General features: G+C 33.9%; 2 protein-coding genes across 2 annotated transcripts; both read left to right on the top strand.

Moving 5' to 3' along the window:
- The first annotated feature begins 3466 nt into the window (after positions 1-3466).
- Positions 3467-8559, top strand: LOC129294452 (autophagy-related protein 13a-like). The gene is given in 5 exon segments (XM_054932841.1): positions 3467-3821; positions 4116-5551; positions 5554-5643; positions 5748-5929; positions 7788-8559. Coding segments are annotated over 4 exon segments (1788 nt in total). The 5' UTR covers positions 3467-3821; positions 4116-4345; the 3' UTR covers positions 8098-8559.
- Positions 8560-10178: 1619 nt separating this feature from the next.
- LOC129294755 (uncharacterized) lies at positions 10179-15364 on the top strand. The gene is given in 8 exon segments (XM_054933230.1): positions 10179-10488; positions 10575-10695; positions 13371-13785; positions 13788-13871; positions 13874-14252; positions 14346-14457; positions 14974-15069; positions 15149-15364. Coding segments are annotated over 8 exon segments (1374 nt in total). The 5' UTR covers positions 10179-10405; the 3' UTR covers positions 15233-15364.
- The last annotated feature ends 642 nt before the right edge of the window (positions 15365-16006 follow it).

The following is a 16006-nucleotide window of genomic DNA, read 5'->3' as shown; positions in this document are numbered from 1 at the left end:
CTTCGTTGGGTGGAAAATAGAGACGAGAATGCCTTTGCACAAGACATTGAACGCCGATTTGTCTCATGCCATTTACCTCACCGGCTACAAGCAAGGGGTCAATTATCTTCTCATGCTTCTCCTATCTTCCCTCACTGATTTTCAGAACTTTAATGGAACCCCGTGAACAATAGAAAAGGAAACGCGGTATCCCATCAAACTCGAGCTTGCTTCGAAGAAATTATCTGTGGCAAGTGCAGCGATGCGCTAGTTAAAAACGCATCATTGGGAATTTATGCTTTTGCAACTGAGGGCATTTTAGGACTAGTGGGGTTTTTATTCTCATTTTTAATTCTAAAATTAATTTTTTTCTAAAAAAAACAAATGAATTTGTTTGATTGGTTAATTTAAAAATAGTTTTAAACTTAAACAAATTGTGATGTAACTATATTTTTAAATAATCAAATATAATATATTTTGAAAATAAAAAATAAAAAAATAGTTTTAAGATACTTTATTCTTTTTTTTTCAAAAACAAAAAAGAGAGTAGTTTTGGAAAAAATTAATTTCAAAACACTTATTTGAATAAATTTTTATTTTTTTTTAAACTCAAACTAAACATATCCTTAATTATTTACCTATTAGTTTTTTAGTTTAAAATATATAAAATTCTTTTAAACTTTGACACGGTTACGTATGATCCTACTTACTTTTCAATGTTTAAAATTAATTTCTCTAGTCCTTAATTTTATTTTTCAAAATCCCTTGCCATTAATTAATTATTATTTTATTAATATAATTATTATCACATTATATTAACACAATACACATGACACATGGTATGAACAAATATTTTTTAATGCAATTTAAAAAGGATAAAATTATAATTTTTTCTTTTAACATGCATAACAATGCTCTTATTTTTGTGAGTTGAGCAACACTATTTTCATTGCTCGTAGGTAATATAATTTAAGATAAAAAATATAATTTATTGTTTTTTATTATTAAAGCCATGCAAATAAAAATAAAAATATCTAAAAGCTGCTGTTGATAGGAGTCAAATAAACCATGTTACCTGCTTTGTTATTTTCTCTCTTGACTTATTCAAACAAAACAAATATGCCATTGGTATGTTACAGATAGAATGTAAACAGCTTTAGAGCAAGATTTTTTTTTTTTCTACTGGTGTGTTGTATCAATTTTGTTAAAAACAACTTGTAAAACATCATAGTTTTCTTGCATCAAAGGATATATTTTTGTTTATATGTTCTTATCAACGATAGCTTTTAGAAATTTTTCTTTTCATCTGTTTAATGTAAAAGACTGTTCTAATTAATAAAGAATAATAAAATTATAATTTTTTCTTAAATTGTGTTACCTATTAAGTGTGAATAATGAGAATAGTATCACTCAATTAAAAAAATATAAGCATCTTCACGTACATTAAAAATAAATATTATTATTTTGTCCTTCCTTAAATTATGATAAAAATAACAAAAAATTTTTTTTAATGTCGGGGCCATTTGTATTGCATCAACCTGACATGGTAACAAGTATATTAATAAAAAAATAGTTAATTAATTGTAAGGGGATTTGAAAAATAAAATTAAAGATTAGAGAAGTTAATTTTAAAAGTTTGAATGTAAGGAAAGTCAAATACAACTGTCTCATAATTTAAAAAAGTTGTATGCATTTTAGCTTGAGTTTTAGTTGGTCTTTTTAATATACATTTTTAGATGATTTTAGAAGAGAATATGATATTCAAGACTCTCCTTTATCGAAATTAAAATTTCCCTGGTTTACATTTTTTAATGCTTAACTTTCGTATTTTCAATAATTAGTTTTTTTTGACAAAAATTCAATAGTTATCTTAAAGTTGTTTGATGCTCATTTTTCATGCCTTAGCTTTACAAATATTAAAGATGAGTTTTGAAAATAATAACAGAGAAGCGTTGAAAACAAATAACTAGAATTTTTTAGTGTAATATGGTGGCTCTTGTAATACTTTAAAATTTACATGGATTTTTTGCAAAAATATAATTTTACAAACAAATTTTATCTATTAAATACATGAAAGTGTTTACCATAATAATAAATAGTATAACTGTACTTTCCAAACACTATCATGAGATATAAATGTTTAGCATGATAGAAAGAAATTTAGTTATTATTTTAAAATTTCTACCATGGTAAAAAGAGACTATTATGATAATAAAAAGTCAACAATATTTTATAGAAATTTATCATGGTAGAAAGAGTTTTTCTTACATTAAGACATTTCTTAAATTTGATTACCATGGTAAAAAATGATCAATCATAATAAATAAACCCATCATGATAATTTAAAGAGGATATTACCAAGGTAGTAGTGCTCTACTTCTTGGTCAGTTTGCCTTCCCTTTTGTTTTAAGAGGATCTTGCATCTATAAAATTATAATTATGGAGTGAGAATAATGTTTTAATAACCAAATAACCTAATCCATTCACAAGTGAACCAAATAGTTAATGAGCATGCAAAATGAAATAGAAAACAAGCAATTGATCATAATCCATATAAGTATACTCAAATAACAATTTAACCATGCATGATTATCATACACCGTTCTTATACTTTTTGAAATGCTTTCAGTTACATCCAAGGCTAACTGTACAATTGTACCAAGCCCATATATTTTGATTTGACTCCGACTTTCCTAACTCCAGTTTTATCCAACCAAATAAGTTATAAAATCATTAAAATTTGAGAAATGTATTTGAATTAAATAGTAGACACGATTATAATCAATGCTCCATTTGTTTTTATTTATTAGACAAATTATTATTCTTGATTTGGTTTTTTACAAGCAAGATCATATATCTTAATAAGTATTTATTATTATTTTTAAACAACCTCTCATAATTGAGGAATAATTTACTTTGATTTCTTTATTTGCAAACATAAATACTATAATCAACCAATTTTTTTAAATTATGCGATATCACATTCTCCTATTGTGTGTGTCTGGAAATAGAAGGAGTAAAGAACTAGAGAAATCAAATACTCATTTGGTTTTCTTTGCAAGCTATTTCTATCAATATCATCAATGTTAAAAGTGGGTAAAATTTAAATATACTCTTATATAATAAATTTAAAAAGTAATGTCATGTTATTTTCTCTCAACGGATACTTTTAAAAATATTTTTTAAATATTATTTAAAAAGTTATATTGTAATTTATACTCTAATTAAATAAATTTATAAGTTGTACATTATAAATGAAATAGGAGGAAATACTTAGTTTTCTTAATTATTAATGCATGAGTTTTTTTTTTTTGTCAAAAATGTCAGTTTTAATGTAACTCTAGTTTGTCCAGACCAAAAAAGCTAACTCTAGTTAGCGTCATCAATCAATTCAATTAAAAAAAAAAAATTATGCAGAGTCATCTTTCTTGTCTTCCGCCGCGGTTTATAATCTCATAGCCAGGTTCGCTGCTCGGAAAAAAAAGAAAAAAGAAAAATAGAAAGAAAGAAAGAAAGAAAACCACACAAGAAAAGAAAGAGAAAGAACACCAATCAGAGGGCTTGTGGCTTTACGTCAAATCGATCAAGTGGCGAGAAAACAGCACCGAAGCTAAAATGTCAAAAAAATGGAATCCTATTAGCGGATAGATAATTCATTATTATATGCGCCTTGACACTCCTCTGCATTACTTAAATGCACAAACTTAAGCGAAAATAGATAGAACGCTACGGCACCAGATGCTCTACGCAATTTGCCTTCTTCTTAGGTTAGATGTATACATGGCTGTGTCCGTTTACGCTTACGGTGGAATGCTACCAAACTCATCGTACCCTACCTGCAGGTACTTTACCTTTTGTTTTCCTTTCCACGGATTCACTTGTATTAGTTGTGTGAAGAATTTTGTTCTCTATTTTTAGATCATCATGAAGACGATGGTTATTTTTTTTATTGTTTTATTTTCAATTAGTTAGTTACTAATCACTTCACAATCACGTACGGCGAATTGGTGTAATTTAAGTCTTCCGGATAGTTTCTCACCATGATCTGGGTTCCCAGTTTATTTTTCGTTCATTGCATTAGGAATCGGTATGGTTGAGTCGAAGGTGTTAATTACGGGTTACCTTTGCATCTTCAGGATAATCCTTGAGATTAGTGCACTTCGTCGAGGTACATATTGACCAGTCACAGAGGAGGTTCGCGTAAACGGGATAATCTATTCTCTTCGTCCTGCATTTTTAGGATTTTCAGTTCGATAAAAATACTCGGAGTTTCATTGGTGTTGGACTGAATTTTTCTGGTAGACCAAGAATAGATTTTTTTGGAGAAGGGGGAGCCTAATTAGGAATTCGTTTTACTTGGGAAAGGATGGATTTGCAGAATAACTTGCAACCTGAATCGGGGAAATTGGAACAGATTGTTTCTCAGTTTCTTTTGAAGAGCTTGCATGTCATTTTAGACTCAAGGGTCCCTTCTCTTCACCCACACGATAGAAGTGGTGAGTTATCACTTGGATCTCGGGTGAAGAAGAGTGATAGATGGTTTAATTTGGCATTAGGTGATCGACCTGCTGCTCTAAATAATTTGAACTTCTGGCACAGGAGTTTGATGGATCCAATGGTAATAGACATTATACTAGTTCAAGAAAGGGCCGGTCCATCTCTGGCAGCGGGTTCACCTGTTGAGACGGTTATAGAGAGGTGGGTTGTTCAGTACGAGTGCCCACGAGTAATGGCTCAAACTGGTGACATTTCGGGCACTTACAAGAAGACATACAAGAAGTCAATCATACTGTTCCGTGCTCTGTGTTCTCAGATGAGGCTTCTTCCAGCTTATCGTATATTCAGGCAGCTAAGTACATCAAGTCATAATTATAACTTTGATATTATTTATAAAGTTTCTTCATTTAGTGATCCTTTCTCTCGGGCAGAGGAGAAAATGATGGAAGAATACAAATTCACTTCTGTTGAGGCCCCTCCGGGCTGCCTTTGTATATCTGTCAACTACCGTACTACACTATCTGATTTCAAGCTTGAGTTTTCAACACCATTGCCACCCAAAATAATCACTGATTATGTTGGAAGCCCCAACACCGACCCTTTGAGATATTTCCCTGCCTCAGAGAAGGGTGTTAGGTCCACGTCCTTTCCACTGAGAGGGTTACCACCCCCATCTCCAGTACCACTTGAACGTCCTCATAGCTGGACCAGTGGTTTTCATAAGGGAGCACCTTTTGCACCAAACCAACCCTTTGTTGGATCCCCACCAGTTTATCGTCTTCCTTCCTTGCCTAATGATTATCCATCTCCACCTCTTGATAATTATGGTATCAAAGTTCATAACCATCAAATGCTGGCCCGACAAAGATCTACTAGTCATGATGAGTGTCAGCTTTCTCCTCCATTTTCACATTCACTCTCTCCATCTCCACCTAACCCAATGCGTACTCGTATGCGATCAGAAACTGCCCCTGTAACTATACCTCTTCCAGTGATGGGCAAAAGCTCTAGAAATCTCTCTCCTAATCTTTCAGATCACAGTAGAAATTCTCTACCTCCTTTGTCCCCAGAAGCATTAAAAATGACACTTCGTCTCAGGAGTCTCCATCCGGAATGAGGTCATTCAGGAAAATAGAGGCTTCAAGGATTGGAGAGATGCAATCTGGGGTAACAAATTATTCTAGTCCAAAGGTAATCTTGATCTTGCATTATTACTCCTGAAGTTCAAATGTTCCTATTCTGTTTTAATAAGCTTAACATTTGTTTTATAGTTTGTCAAGGATAACAAGGATGATTCTGGGAGATTCTCAGGATTGTTATCTTCAAGTGGCTCACCGCGGATTGGATTTTCTAGAAGTTCCAGCAGATTATCTTTACAGGATGACTTGGATGATGGTGACTTCTCATGTCCTTTTCTTGTTGATGATGTCGATACACCAGATGTTAACTCAAGGTACTTTGATTGACCTCATCATTGACAAATAAAGTCATGAAGCATCTTCAAGCTGACGGTTAAACTACCTTGATGAGAATATGTTTTACTTTTATTGAAGTTTCTTTCTCTATGATAGTTCCAGAACCTTCTCCTTTGTTTGAGTTTTTAGTTTTGGAACAATTGATTGATAATAATCACCATTTGTTGCATGAGATGTGCCAAATCATTGTTAGTTTAACCTGCTTATACGTTCTGAATAATAAAAGAAGACAATTTTTGATGCTGACAATATTGTAGATGCATGCATACATTAAGGAGAATGCATGCATTCTCTCGTCCAAATCTCTGTTTGTCCTTCTGTGAATAATTTAGGTTGTTAAACTTGGTTTGAACAATGAAATCTGGCACACTTTAGCATCGTTTCTTATTTTGCTTAAAACGCTTTTGCACCTTGGTTGGTCTACAACTGCATGCCCATACCCAGTGTTGTTGAACATTCTTAACAACCAAGGTGCGAGCTGTGCTTGAAATAAACCGCACCTCTTGCATGTGGATGGCACAATTACAGCTTGTTTTGTTCTGATATTATTATACATTTTTATTTCATCTAAATGGAATAGACATCTTCTGTATTCTTCTAGGTAGAGAAACTTGAATGAAATGGAAAGCAATAATAGAAACATTGATTTGATAATTTCAGCATCGTATAACCTTTCAGTATCAATTTTAGCACTTTTTTATGGATGAAGACGTAATTTTTTGCCTAACCACATTTGATATGTCAGTCAATATTCCAATGCCCTTTTTCTGCCCCGGTTTCTTATTTCCTGTGTGACTTCCAGAGTGTTGCTGTGATTCTTTTTTCAAATAACAAGCAAAATAATTTTTTAAACGGGCGGTTTCTGACTTAATTATTGCACTTTTTTATTTTTTAATGCCCCTCTGCTCTGCTGCTCCTCGTGTTAGAGCTTGAAACAGGAGACCCCTTCCTTTGTCTTTTTGTTTATTTTTTTAAAAGGTTTTGTTTAGCTTTCTTGTGAGTGCAGAATATGAGAATTAGAGAAAAGTGCAGAAGGAGATCCAAATACCTATTGTATCTCATTGTTAACATCTTGTATATACAATGACGATCTGCCTGGCTATATATGGGTGTGTGTGTGCCAGTGCTTTTGGGACCACCACTCCTGAAGTCGAACACATTATCCTTAGACTTGCCGCAACTTGTAGAGAGGCATGTCATTGTCACGCATCTGCTGGCTACTCTTCTCCTAGAGTTTGCTTGTTTGTTTGTTTGTTTTTTTTTTTTTTGAAAGGCTGCCACTATCCATTGATCCTTTGTTCACTAATGATAAGTTGTTTCTTATTGTTTGATGTTCTATGAACCTTTTTAGGTTCAGGTTGCTACTTATGTCTAGTAGATATTAGATTTGTTATTTTCCTTGTCATTCACCTTAAACGTCATTGAAAACTTAGTGCATCGTTATTTATATCTGCCATGCAGATCTCTAATTTGCATTAGGCTAAAGCATACATTTAGTATTTTAATTTTATGCAAAAAATTTTATAAAGTGTTTTTTTTAGTCCTCTAACCTGAGTACCATTAATTTTATTGCAAAAAATTTATATATTGATCTTTTAAATATTGATAAAACATTTTCAAATATTGATATATTAAATTTAATTTTTTTAAAACAAGAAAGATTGGTACAAAAAATAATCGTTTGAAACTAACAATATTGGGTTTAGATGACTGGAAAAAATATTTTATAAAATTAAAGGATTGAATGCTAAATGTACATTTGCCTTTGCATTATTTGTGATTTAGTGTCTTATTGACTGCGTTTTGCTTTTCTTGATTTTCTTCTCGGGTGAACAGTCAAAATGTGGCTGGTATGAATGCTTCAGAAATCACTTCGACATCACTGCCAATTGGGAGAAAGTCACAGGATGCTTTAGTCGGTGATCTTGTACGCATCCTTAGGAATGCACCTCCTTTGCGCCAAGATCCAAGTTGTTACTCATCCGTTTCCTTGAAAACTGAATTTGAGGAAGGAGTTTCTACTGCTTCTGGATTCTTCATGCCTCGAAAGACAGCAGATGCACTTGAAGAGCTAAAGAGTTACCGAGAAATGAGAGATCTTCTTTCTAGGAGCGGGAATCGAGTCATGAACAAAGATGAATCTTAAGCCTGCTGAAACGATGACCTTTTTCTTAGGTTCATGCAATAGTTGAGGGAGTTGATGCTGACTAAAGAATTACAGTGGCTTTACGAAATGGTGCTTATGACATATACAGAACAAGCACCTTTTCAATAACAGAGAGAGCGAGCTTGGGGGAGGGGGGGATCCAATAGAATTGTGTACATATCCTCACTGAATGTGGTTACAGACACCAAAAGTTTTTTTCCTGATCATGAACTGGTAAGCTTCTGTTACGCATTCACACTTTAAGTATTGTATTGCTGAAATGAGGAACTTGCTTCCCTTCTATAAATGCCAATGCCAAGGTGGATGTAGAAAATGGCATTGGTATTTTGAAGAACAGTTGGTGATTTTTCATTGAGAAGATGCATTCACTTGGAACAGGACACCAGAACCAAATCGGCCATGCAGATTATGCAGAGGAATCAATACACTGAAATTCAGTCATGCTCTTCATCCCCACCCCGATCAATTTTTTCTTTTTCTTTTTCTTTTTCTTTTTCCTTTTTTTGGGGGGGGGGGGGCGTTAGATCATTCAATTTTCCATGAATAATTGAATTTAGCGATCCATTCCAGTATAAGTTCTAATGAAATATGCCGTCTACAGTTATAGGACTTTACCAAAAAAATTTCTCCAAAAAAAAAAAGAGAAGAACTTTACCAAAAATTTCAGTGTCAATATGTAAATTGGCAATAAATAATGCAACAAATAAGTGATAGGGTTAAAGTGTATTTATTTTTTCTGTATTTTCTTTAAAAAGCATTGGGTATTCTATATTATTAAATGAAATATTTTTTTAAAAATTATTTTTTAGATAAGCAAAAGTCTCTCTCCATTAGTGATGTGTTAATGGAGGGAGATTTGTATTTTTCTGAAAAATGGTTAGAAGAAAAAATTCTTAATTTTTTAATACAGGATGTCCAATGTTTTTTATAAAAAGTATTGGGAGATATATATACTTTAACTTAATAATAACAACAATAATAATTTCAAATGAATTATAAAAAATGATTTTATAAAAAAATTAATAATGATTAAGTCTTTTAAATTTTTTTAGAATATTCTCTATAATTTTTGATCAACTAATATTTTTCTTTCAAAATATTGAAACACTCAAATTTAATATTTTGATATTTTACAATTTTATATTAAAAAGAAGATAATGATCTCCAAATAAATAGATAAAATTAATATTATCTTATTAAATTTGTAGCTCATTTTTTCAATTTAAAATTGAAGATATATTATATTATATGAAAATACAAATTAAGAACAAGTAATCCTTCCATTAAAAAACGTAGGATATTTTTAATGAATTTCACCCCCAAATAAAGTAATTACCTACTTTTTAATTAATTCTGACTTTTTATATTTATCCCTATTAAATACCCTATAATAAATATAAAGTCATTATTAATAGGGACTCTTTTAAAAAAGATAATGATTACACCTAAAAAAACTAAAAATGTCTTACATTTTTAAACATCAAACTCTTTAAAAAATACCTTACATTTTTGAATGGAGGGAGTAATACTTTAGTCTTAAATATTCATTAATTTAATCATTAATTGACTAAAAAAATACATAGAATTACCTAAAAAATTTAAGAGACTTAATTAACATTATTTTTCTTAAAAAATAAAATATTAAATTTTTAATAATATTTATTAAATTTTATTTTAACAAAATTTTAGAGCATTTAGTATTTTTAAAAAAAAGTTTAAAGATAAATTAATCTTAAAGGATATGCCACATCAACAAAAAATGATAGAATTAATATATCATTGATAGAATATGAAGATTGTGACTTCCTCCCTTCAATTCTTATTATAAAATATTTTTAACTTTTTATTATAAAAAAGTGAGATGTTCTTTTATTTTTATTTTACTTTTAAATAATAATATAATTATATTAAATATTTTTATACTAATAAAAAATAAAATTAAAATAATTTAATTATTATAAAATATTCTGTATTTTAAATTAAAAATTATTTTTAAAAGTGCCTTCGTGAGATCGGAGGGAGTATTTAAAGTTAAGAGCAAATTTCAAATGAAGGGCGATTTCACGAGGAGGAGGAAGGAACGTGAGGAACTGTGATGTTGATTCTCTTGGAGCTGGTATCTGGTCGTTGTACTGTTGATGTTTTGGTGATTGATACAGTTCCCCCTTCACTAAAAAAGTTGGGGAAAAAAAAAATCACCACGTTCCGTTCAAACTTCTGAGGGGGGAAGGGGAAGAGGAAAGGGAAAGGTTTCGTCGCTTTGTCGTCCCACTCCTTTCTGGTTCTGATGGCTGATAAAATCATCGGCAAAATGAATTCTTCGACTTGCCCATTCTGTGATTTATCAGTTCCGTTGTCCGAACTCGAACGGTATCCTTTCTTCTTTTTCAATCTTTATCATTCTTCTTTCGCGTGTAATTTATGTCATAAACGATCGAACCTTGATGAAAATGCAGGCACGCGGACAGCCACTTCCAGGATGACGATGGTCGCCGCCAGCAGCAGCAACTCGCTATGGATTTTGAGTTGGCCCAGCAATTTGCGCTCTCTCCCAACTCACCACCTCGATCTGTTCCGGTACTTCCACCACCACAAGAGCCTTTTTCTGGTTTTCACAATGCACAAACTCGGGCTTTTATCTCATTTATCGATGGAAGGGGAGAAAACAATTGAAACGTTTATTTCTAGCCTTCTAGGATGTTCGCCTTGTCGGGGTCTCGTTCATCTTTATCGTTTATCCACATGGAAATGAAATATGTAATGGAAGAGCGGAAAAAAACTAGGAAAATCTGATTTCATCAGAATGCAATGTACATAGGGCGTAAGTGTACTTAGGACCCCTCTCCTATACAGCCAAGTAACGAACGCTAATTCACTCACTCCCAATAGTTCCCTTTGACACGTATGAATACTCCCCCCTAACAAACATCCTTGCGGTGTTGGTGAGTGGTACGGTAGTAGGAAAAACGGGAAATTGCTGTCGAATAACAGCCAATTCTTCGCATGTTGTCTTCAATACTGGGGTACTTCCACCTGACCAGCACTTGGGTCTTGGGTAAGCAGGTAGATGTCCACGCTTACTATTTTCCTTCCCAAAACCTCTTCGGCTTTCAACATAAACTGGGTTTGGTTATCTATCAAAGGCAGTGGGGGAGTGACCACTGCAGCAGGACCTACAGACTTCTGTAATGAACTCAAAATTTACTCAGATGATAAAACACAACTAGCCTCTGTTTAATGAAAATTTGAAGCCTAAACACACCGTTTCAATATGATGAAGGGAAAATTACATGACCATAAGTAATAGAAACTAGAAATATAAGAGAACGGGGAAGTGACAGAGTTGCAGAAAGAAGGAGGAGGAGAAACTCCAGAGTCACAATGATAATGGCCAGAGAGAAGAAGAAACGTCAGAGAAAGACTTCACAAAAATTCATCCACATCCTTTACCGTAAAACTCATCCTTCTCATATTGTCTTTCCTTCTCTCACCTCCAAAAGACTTTGGGCCCACTCATTTCATTCCCAACCCATACAACCTCCTGGCCCGTCCCACTTAAGCCTTCTATCATGACAACTTCTTGTGAAAAGAAATGTGAAAAACAGGATGTACATGTTAATTGGTAGGCAACTTAAGCTCATATGCCACAGCTCCTGCTTTCTTAATCACCTTAAGTGGACCAAGATACTTTTCAGCCAGCTTATGGAGGGAAGAATTACATGAGATTCTTCCTGAAGGATGAAGTTTCAAGTAAATCGTATCTCCTATAGCAAACCAATGCCTATTCCTGTGTTTGCTTGCTTGCTGGATCATCCAGAACTGGGCTTTCAACAGATGTCATTTGAGAAGCTGAATTGTAAGCTTCCTAGTCAAGCAAGTTTTATTCACCAGCTCAGTAGGAGAATCGCCAACCAAGAGTATGTGGGGGAATGCCATAAACAGTTTCAAATGGTGTCATTCCATAGCAGAGTGATAAGTAGGCTTATACCAAATGTCCAAAGCACAGGTAATGGCAAACATTTAGCCCATTGATTTGGGAAGTCCCTCGTCGTATGTAGAAAGTGACACTCTAGACAATGATTCCCTCTATTTGGCCATCCGGCTGTGAATGGCAAATAGAAGAGTATTGTAGCTTAACTCTATGGGTGAAACAACTCCTTCCAAAATCTCTGAAAAATTTTGTCCCTATCAGTAACAATAAACTTGGGAAATCTCTGAAGCTTGACTGCTTTGTCATCCTGAGTTACATCTGTAGTAGCAGTATATGGGTATTCCAAAGCAAGGAAATGTGCTGCCTTGCCTAAGCAATTGACCCCAACCAGGATAGTGGTCTTAGAGCAAGACTTGGGTAACCCACCTATACAGTCCATTGAGAGTTTAGACCATAGGCATATATCTTGGGGATTGGAAATAGTTATTAAAGACCTGGAGAAGCTACGTTCTCTGGTTTAAGATGCTGACAGTGACAGGCTAAGGAAGTTTGGACAATATTGTGAACATCACGTTTCAGTCCTTTCCAGTAGAAGAGATAAGAAATCTGTCTGTATGTTGGAGTCATTCCTGAATGTCCTCCATTCCCATTAGGATAAAGAAGCTAAGTCTTCTCTTTATCCCCTATCAGCCCCACCAAGTCTGCCATTGGGCTTAAGCAGTGATGATGTTAAGAAAATTTAGGCTTGGCAGTAGGATTACGTTCCAATTCATGGATTAAAGCCTGCTATTGCTCATCACTCTCCCTAGACAACTTAACATAGTTTTTGGTTCAAGGGAGAGAAGGTTAATGAAGGGGAGGTGAGGGGAGGGGTTTGTTCAAACCCCAAAATTTACATGGATTAATCTCATTTTGTTCTAGAAGATGCTGATATGGATGTGAACAAACAGAAAAACTTAGAAGACAATTCTGCTGATATGGATTAATGCCATTTTGTTCCAGAAGATGCTTCAAAGGTAAATGGTCCATCTACTGATGTGCCAGAGGGGTCATCTAACTAACTATTGGGAGTGAGTTAGTTAGCTGACCCCTTTGACATTTGTCAATATGTCTGCTGAACGACATGTGCAGTTTATGCTATATTCGGACTTGTGAATTGGACTCCAACTCCAATGATTTCCTTTCTGTTAATTTCGTTTTCTGTATGCATTGCATTTTGCCTGTGTATGAAGGGGCGAAAAAAAGAGCTACAAGATCTGTTTATTGTCATGTATGATGATAATTATAATTTTATAATTAAAATTACAATAATACTCTTCAGGGTGAACACGCAGCCAGTGGCCTGCAGTTTGAAACAATTCCTGGAGATAAAAATTCTATGTGTGGTGGCAGGACTAGAGATATTGGAATGTGTAAAATGGAGGAAAAGAAATCTTGCTTGATTGATTTACAGACAAGGAGTACATTTCACAAAGTTGAAGGGGGTTTGATGGCCTTATTAAGAAATTGTTTAGAGTCTGAACCGGGAGACTCAAAAGCCATTCTGGCAGGATATGTTGATCATTTCCAAAGCGTGGAGTCAGAGGATGTTGGATGGGGCTGTGGTTGGCGAAATATTCAAATGCTTAGCTCTCACTTGATGGCACAAAGGCCAGAAGCTAGAGAAGTTTTGTTTGGTGGTTCTGTATTTGTTCCTGATATCTCATCACTCCAGAGATGGCTTGAGATTGCCTGGAAAGTGGTTTTGATGCAGCTGGTTCTGATCAATTCAATCATGTTATTTATGGTTCAAAAAAATGGATTGGGACCACTGAATGTGCTTCCCTTTGCGTTCTTTCGGGCTTCGGGCGAGAATAGTAGATTTTGGTCCAAAGGAATCTGAATCACTTTATCTATCAGTCCCAGGTTCAAGTCTGGGGACAATGCAAATGAAAACTTGTAATGGAAGTAAAAGGAAAGCATTTCATGCTTATGGACCAATGGATAGATATATGTCTCGTGATGTTTCCCAAGCAAAGTCTACTGAGAATGAAAAGGCAAATTCTTCTATCATCCAGCTCGATGGCACTATGGACAAATCATGTGATGATAATGCAAACAAATGTAAAGGTCATCAAGTTCTCATGGACTTTGTGTGGAATTACTTTTCTAATAATTGTTCAATCCAATTTGGCCACCAACGTGTTATTATCAGTGAGAAATCGTAAGTTTGGGTGCAAATTGACAAAAATTCTGACCACAGAAAAGATTGTATCTCTTATCATTTTTTAAATTTTTGAGAAGTTTTCTTGGACAGGCCTTTGTACTTTCAGCATGATGGACATTCAAGAACTATAGTTGGGATTCAAGTTAAACTTGAGCGGACTGGAATTCTGCAATATAGTCTCCTCATTTTTGATCCGTCTCATGTAAGTTTTTTCTTCTTTAGGTCTTTGGTCGTTACTTCTTAATATTTATTGTTCAATTGGATTTTTTTTATACGTCTTTGTGTGTTTGCACATCATGATTCATTCAAATATGAAGTATCTTTATGTATAACTTTGTTCAGTTAAGAGCATGGGGGCTGATTTGATATTGGCCAGCAAGTAAAGGTCACCCTATATTTGAGACAACTTTGAGAATGAATAAACTTGAATTTTGCAAATACTTGAAACTCTAAAAGATGGCAGTCTTTCTGGGTTCTGAGAAGAATGTTGGTTTAGAGTGCATGCTATATGAGTAGTATACTTTTGTTGTTGTTGTTGTTAGTCATTTTCTTTCTTCTTGTTTTTTTTTTAAATAGATGGAATGGAAGTAGGTTTAGTCATTTAGATACTCTCTGTGTTTTTTTTTTTTCCCTCTCTGTACGCACAGAAAAATATTCTGGCAAAAGCATGTTGCACATGGTGGTGTATCATTTCCAATGTTGTGACTTATCATCACAGAAAACTGCTGCTCTGGAAAGATCGCTCAGAGAAAAATTCGGATGGCAGAGATACATTAAAAGAGGGATTCACACGCTGAAGAAGCCACAATATCAGGTTTGTCTTCTCTTGCAAAATTATATCTTTTCTTCTTACAGCATCAAGTTATTAGGTTTGATGATCTGTATTATTTCAGTTGTGTTATGTTGATCCTGGAATTGCCAGTGAAGAGGAGATGCAGAATCTCAAGATTGTCGATAGCATATTTCTTGAATTTTAGATGGCCATTTAAAGCTCCATGCAACATCAAGTTACTATGTTGGTGTATTCTATCTTGAGCCACCGAGTTATTTCCATTGGCCTTTTTGTTTACAAGGGAAGGCGACGGATGACAATTTAGCTGTATACTTGGTATGTATTTTCTTAGATGCATAGATACTGTGGCTTAAAAAAAAAATCGTAAACTGAATCAATTTTCTATAAAGCTAGATAGTCTGAATAATGAACTCTGCCTACTGTCGTTTGGATTGAATGGGATCCTATTTCCGTTAGATTGCCTTTATCCATGACAATTATAGCAATTGAGTTTATTATGGTGGAAAGCTTGTGAACTGTCGTGATATGGGTGGGTGCTTCTTGAACACAAGCTACTATCCTTGCATATATTGCTTTTTAAAGCCTAAGTTGTAGTTCTTTCAAGAATCTTTTTTGTTTTTGTTTTTGTTTTTTGTTTTTGTGCTTCTTCGTGCCTTAAGACTGCAAGCTTCTCTGTCAGGGTTCTGGCTATAGCTATTCTTTGATTTTGTCCTCCTGAAAGGTGGCAGCTTTTCTCCCCAATCACAGCTATGTATCCATTTGATATGTTATTTACAAGTCCATGAAAATATGCTTATCTCAATAACTCTGTGGATGCACTTCCAGACAATCCATTGCTGCTGCAGCAATATTATCTCTTATCGAGCTGTTTAAAAGAACTGAATCATGTTATGTTCTTGCAATCTTATTTGCGTTCTTAACCATCTTATATTCTCTTCTCTTTCGCAGGAAAGAAAAC

This window comes from Prosopis cineraria, unplaced genomic scaffold (assembly GCF_029017545.1).
Source record: "Prosopis cineraria cultivar Desert tree isolate PC_DT_omini unplaced genomic scaffold, ASM2901754v1 PC15, whole genome shotgun sequence".
NCBI lineage: Eukaryota > Viridiplantae > Streptophyta > Magnoliopsida > Fabales > Fabaceae > Prosopis > Prosopis cineraria.
The sequence above is the reverse complement of the archived record's forward strand: the minus strand, read 5'-3'. Positions and strand labels throughout refer to the sequence as shown.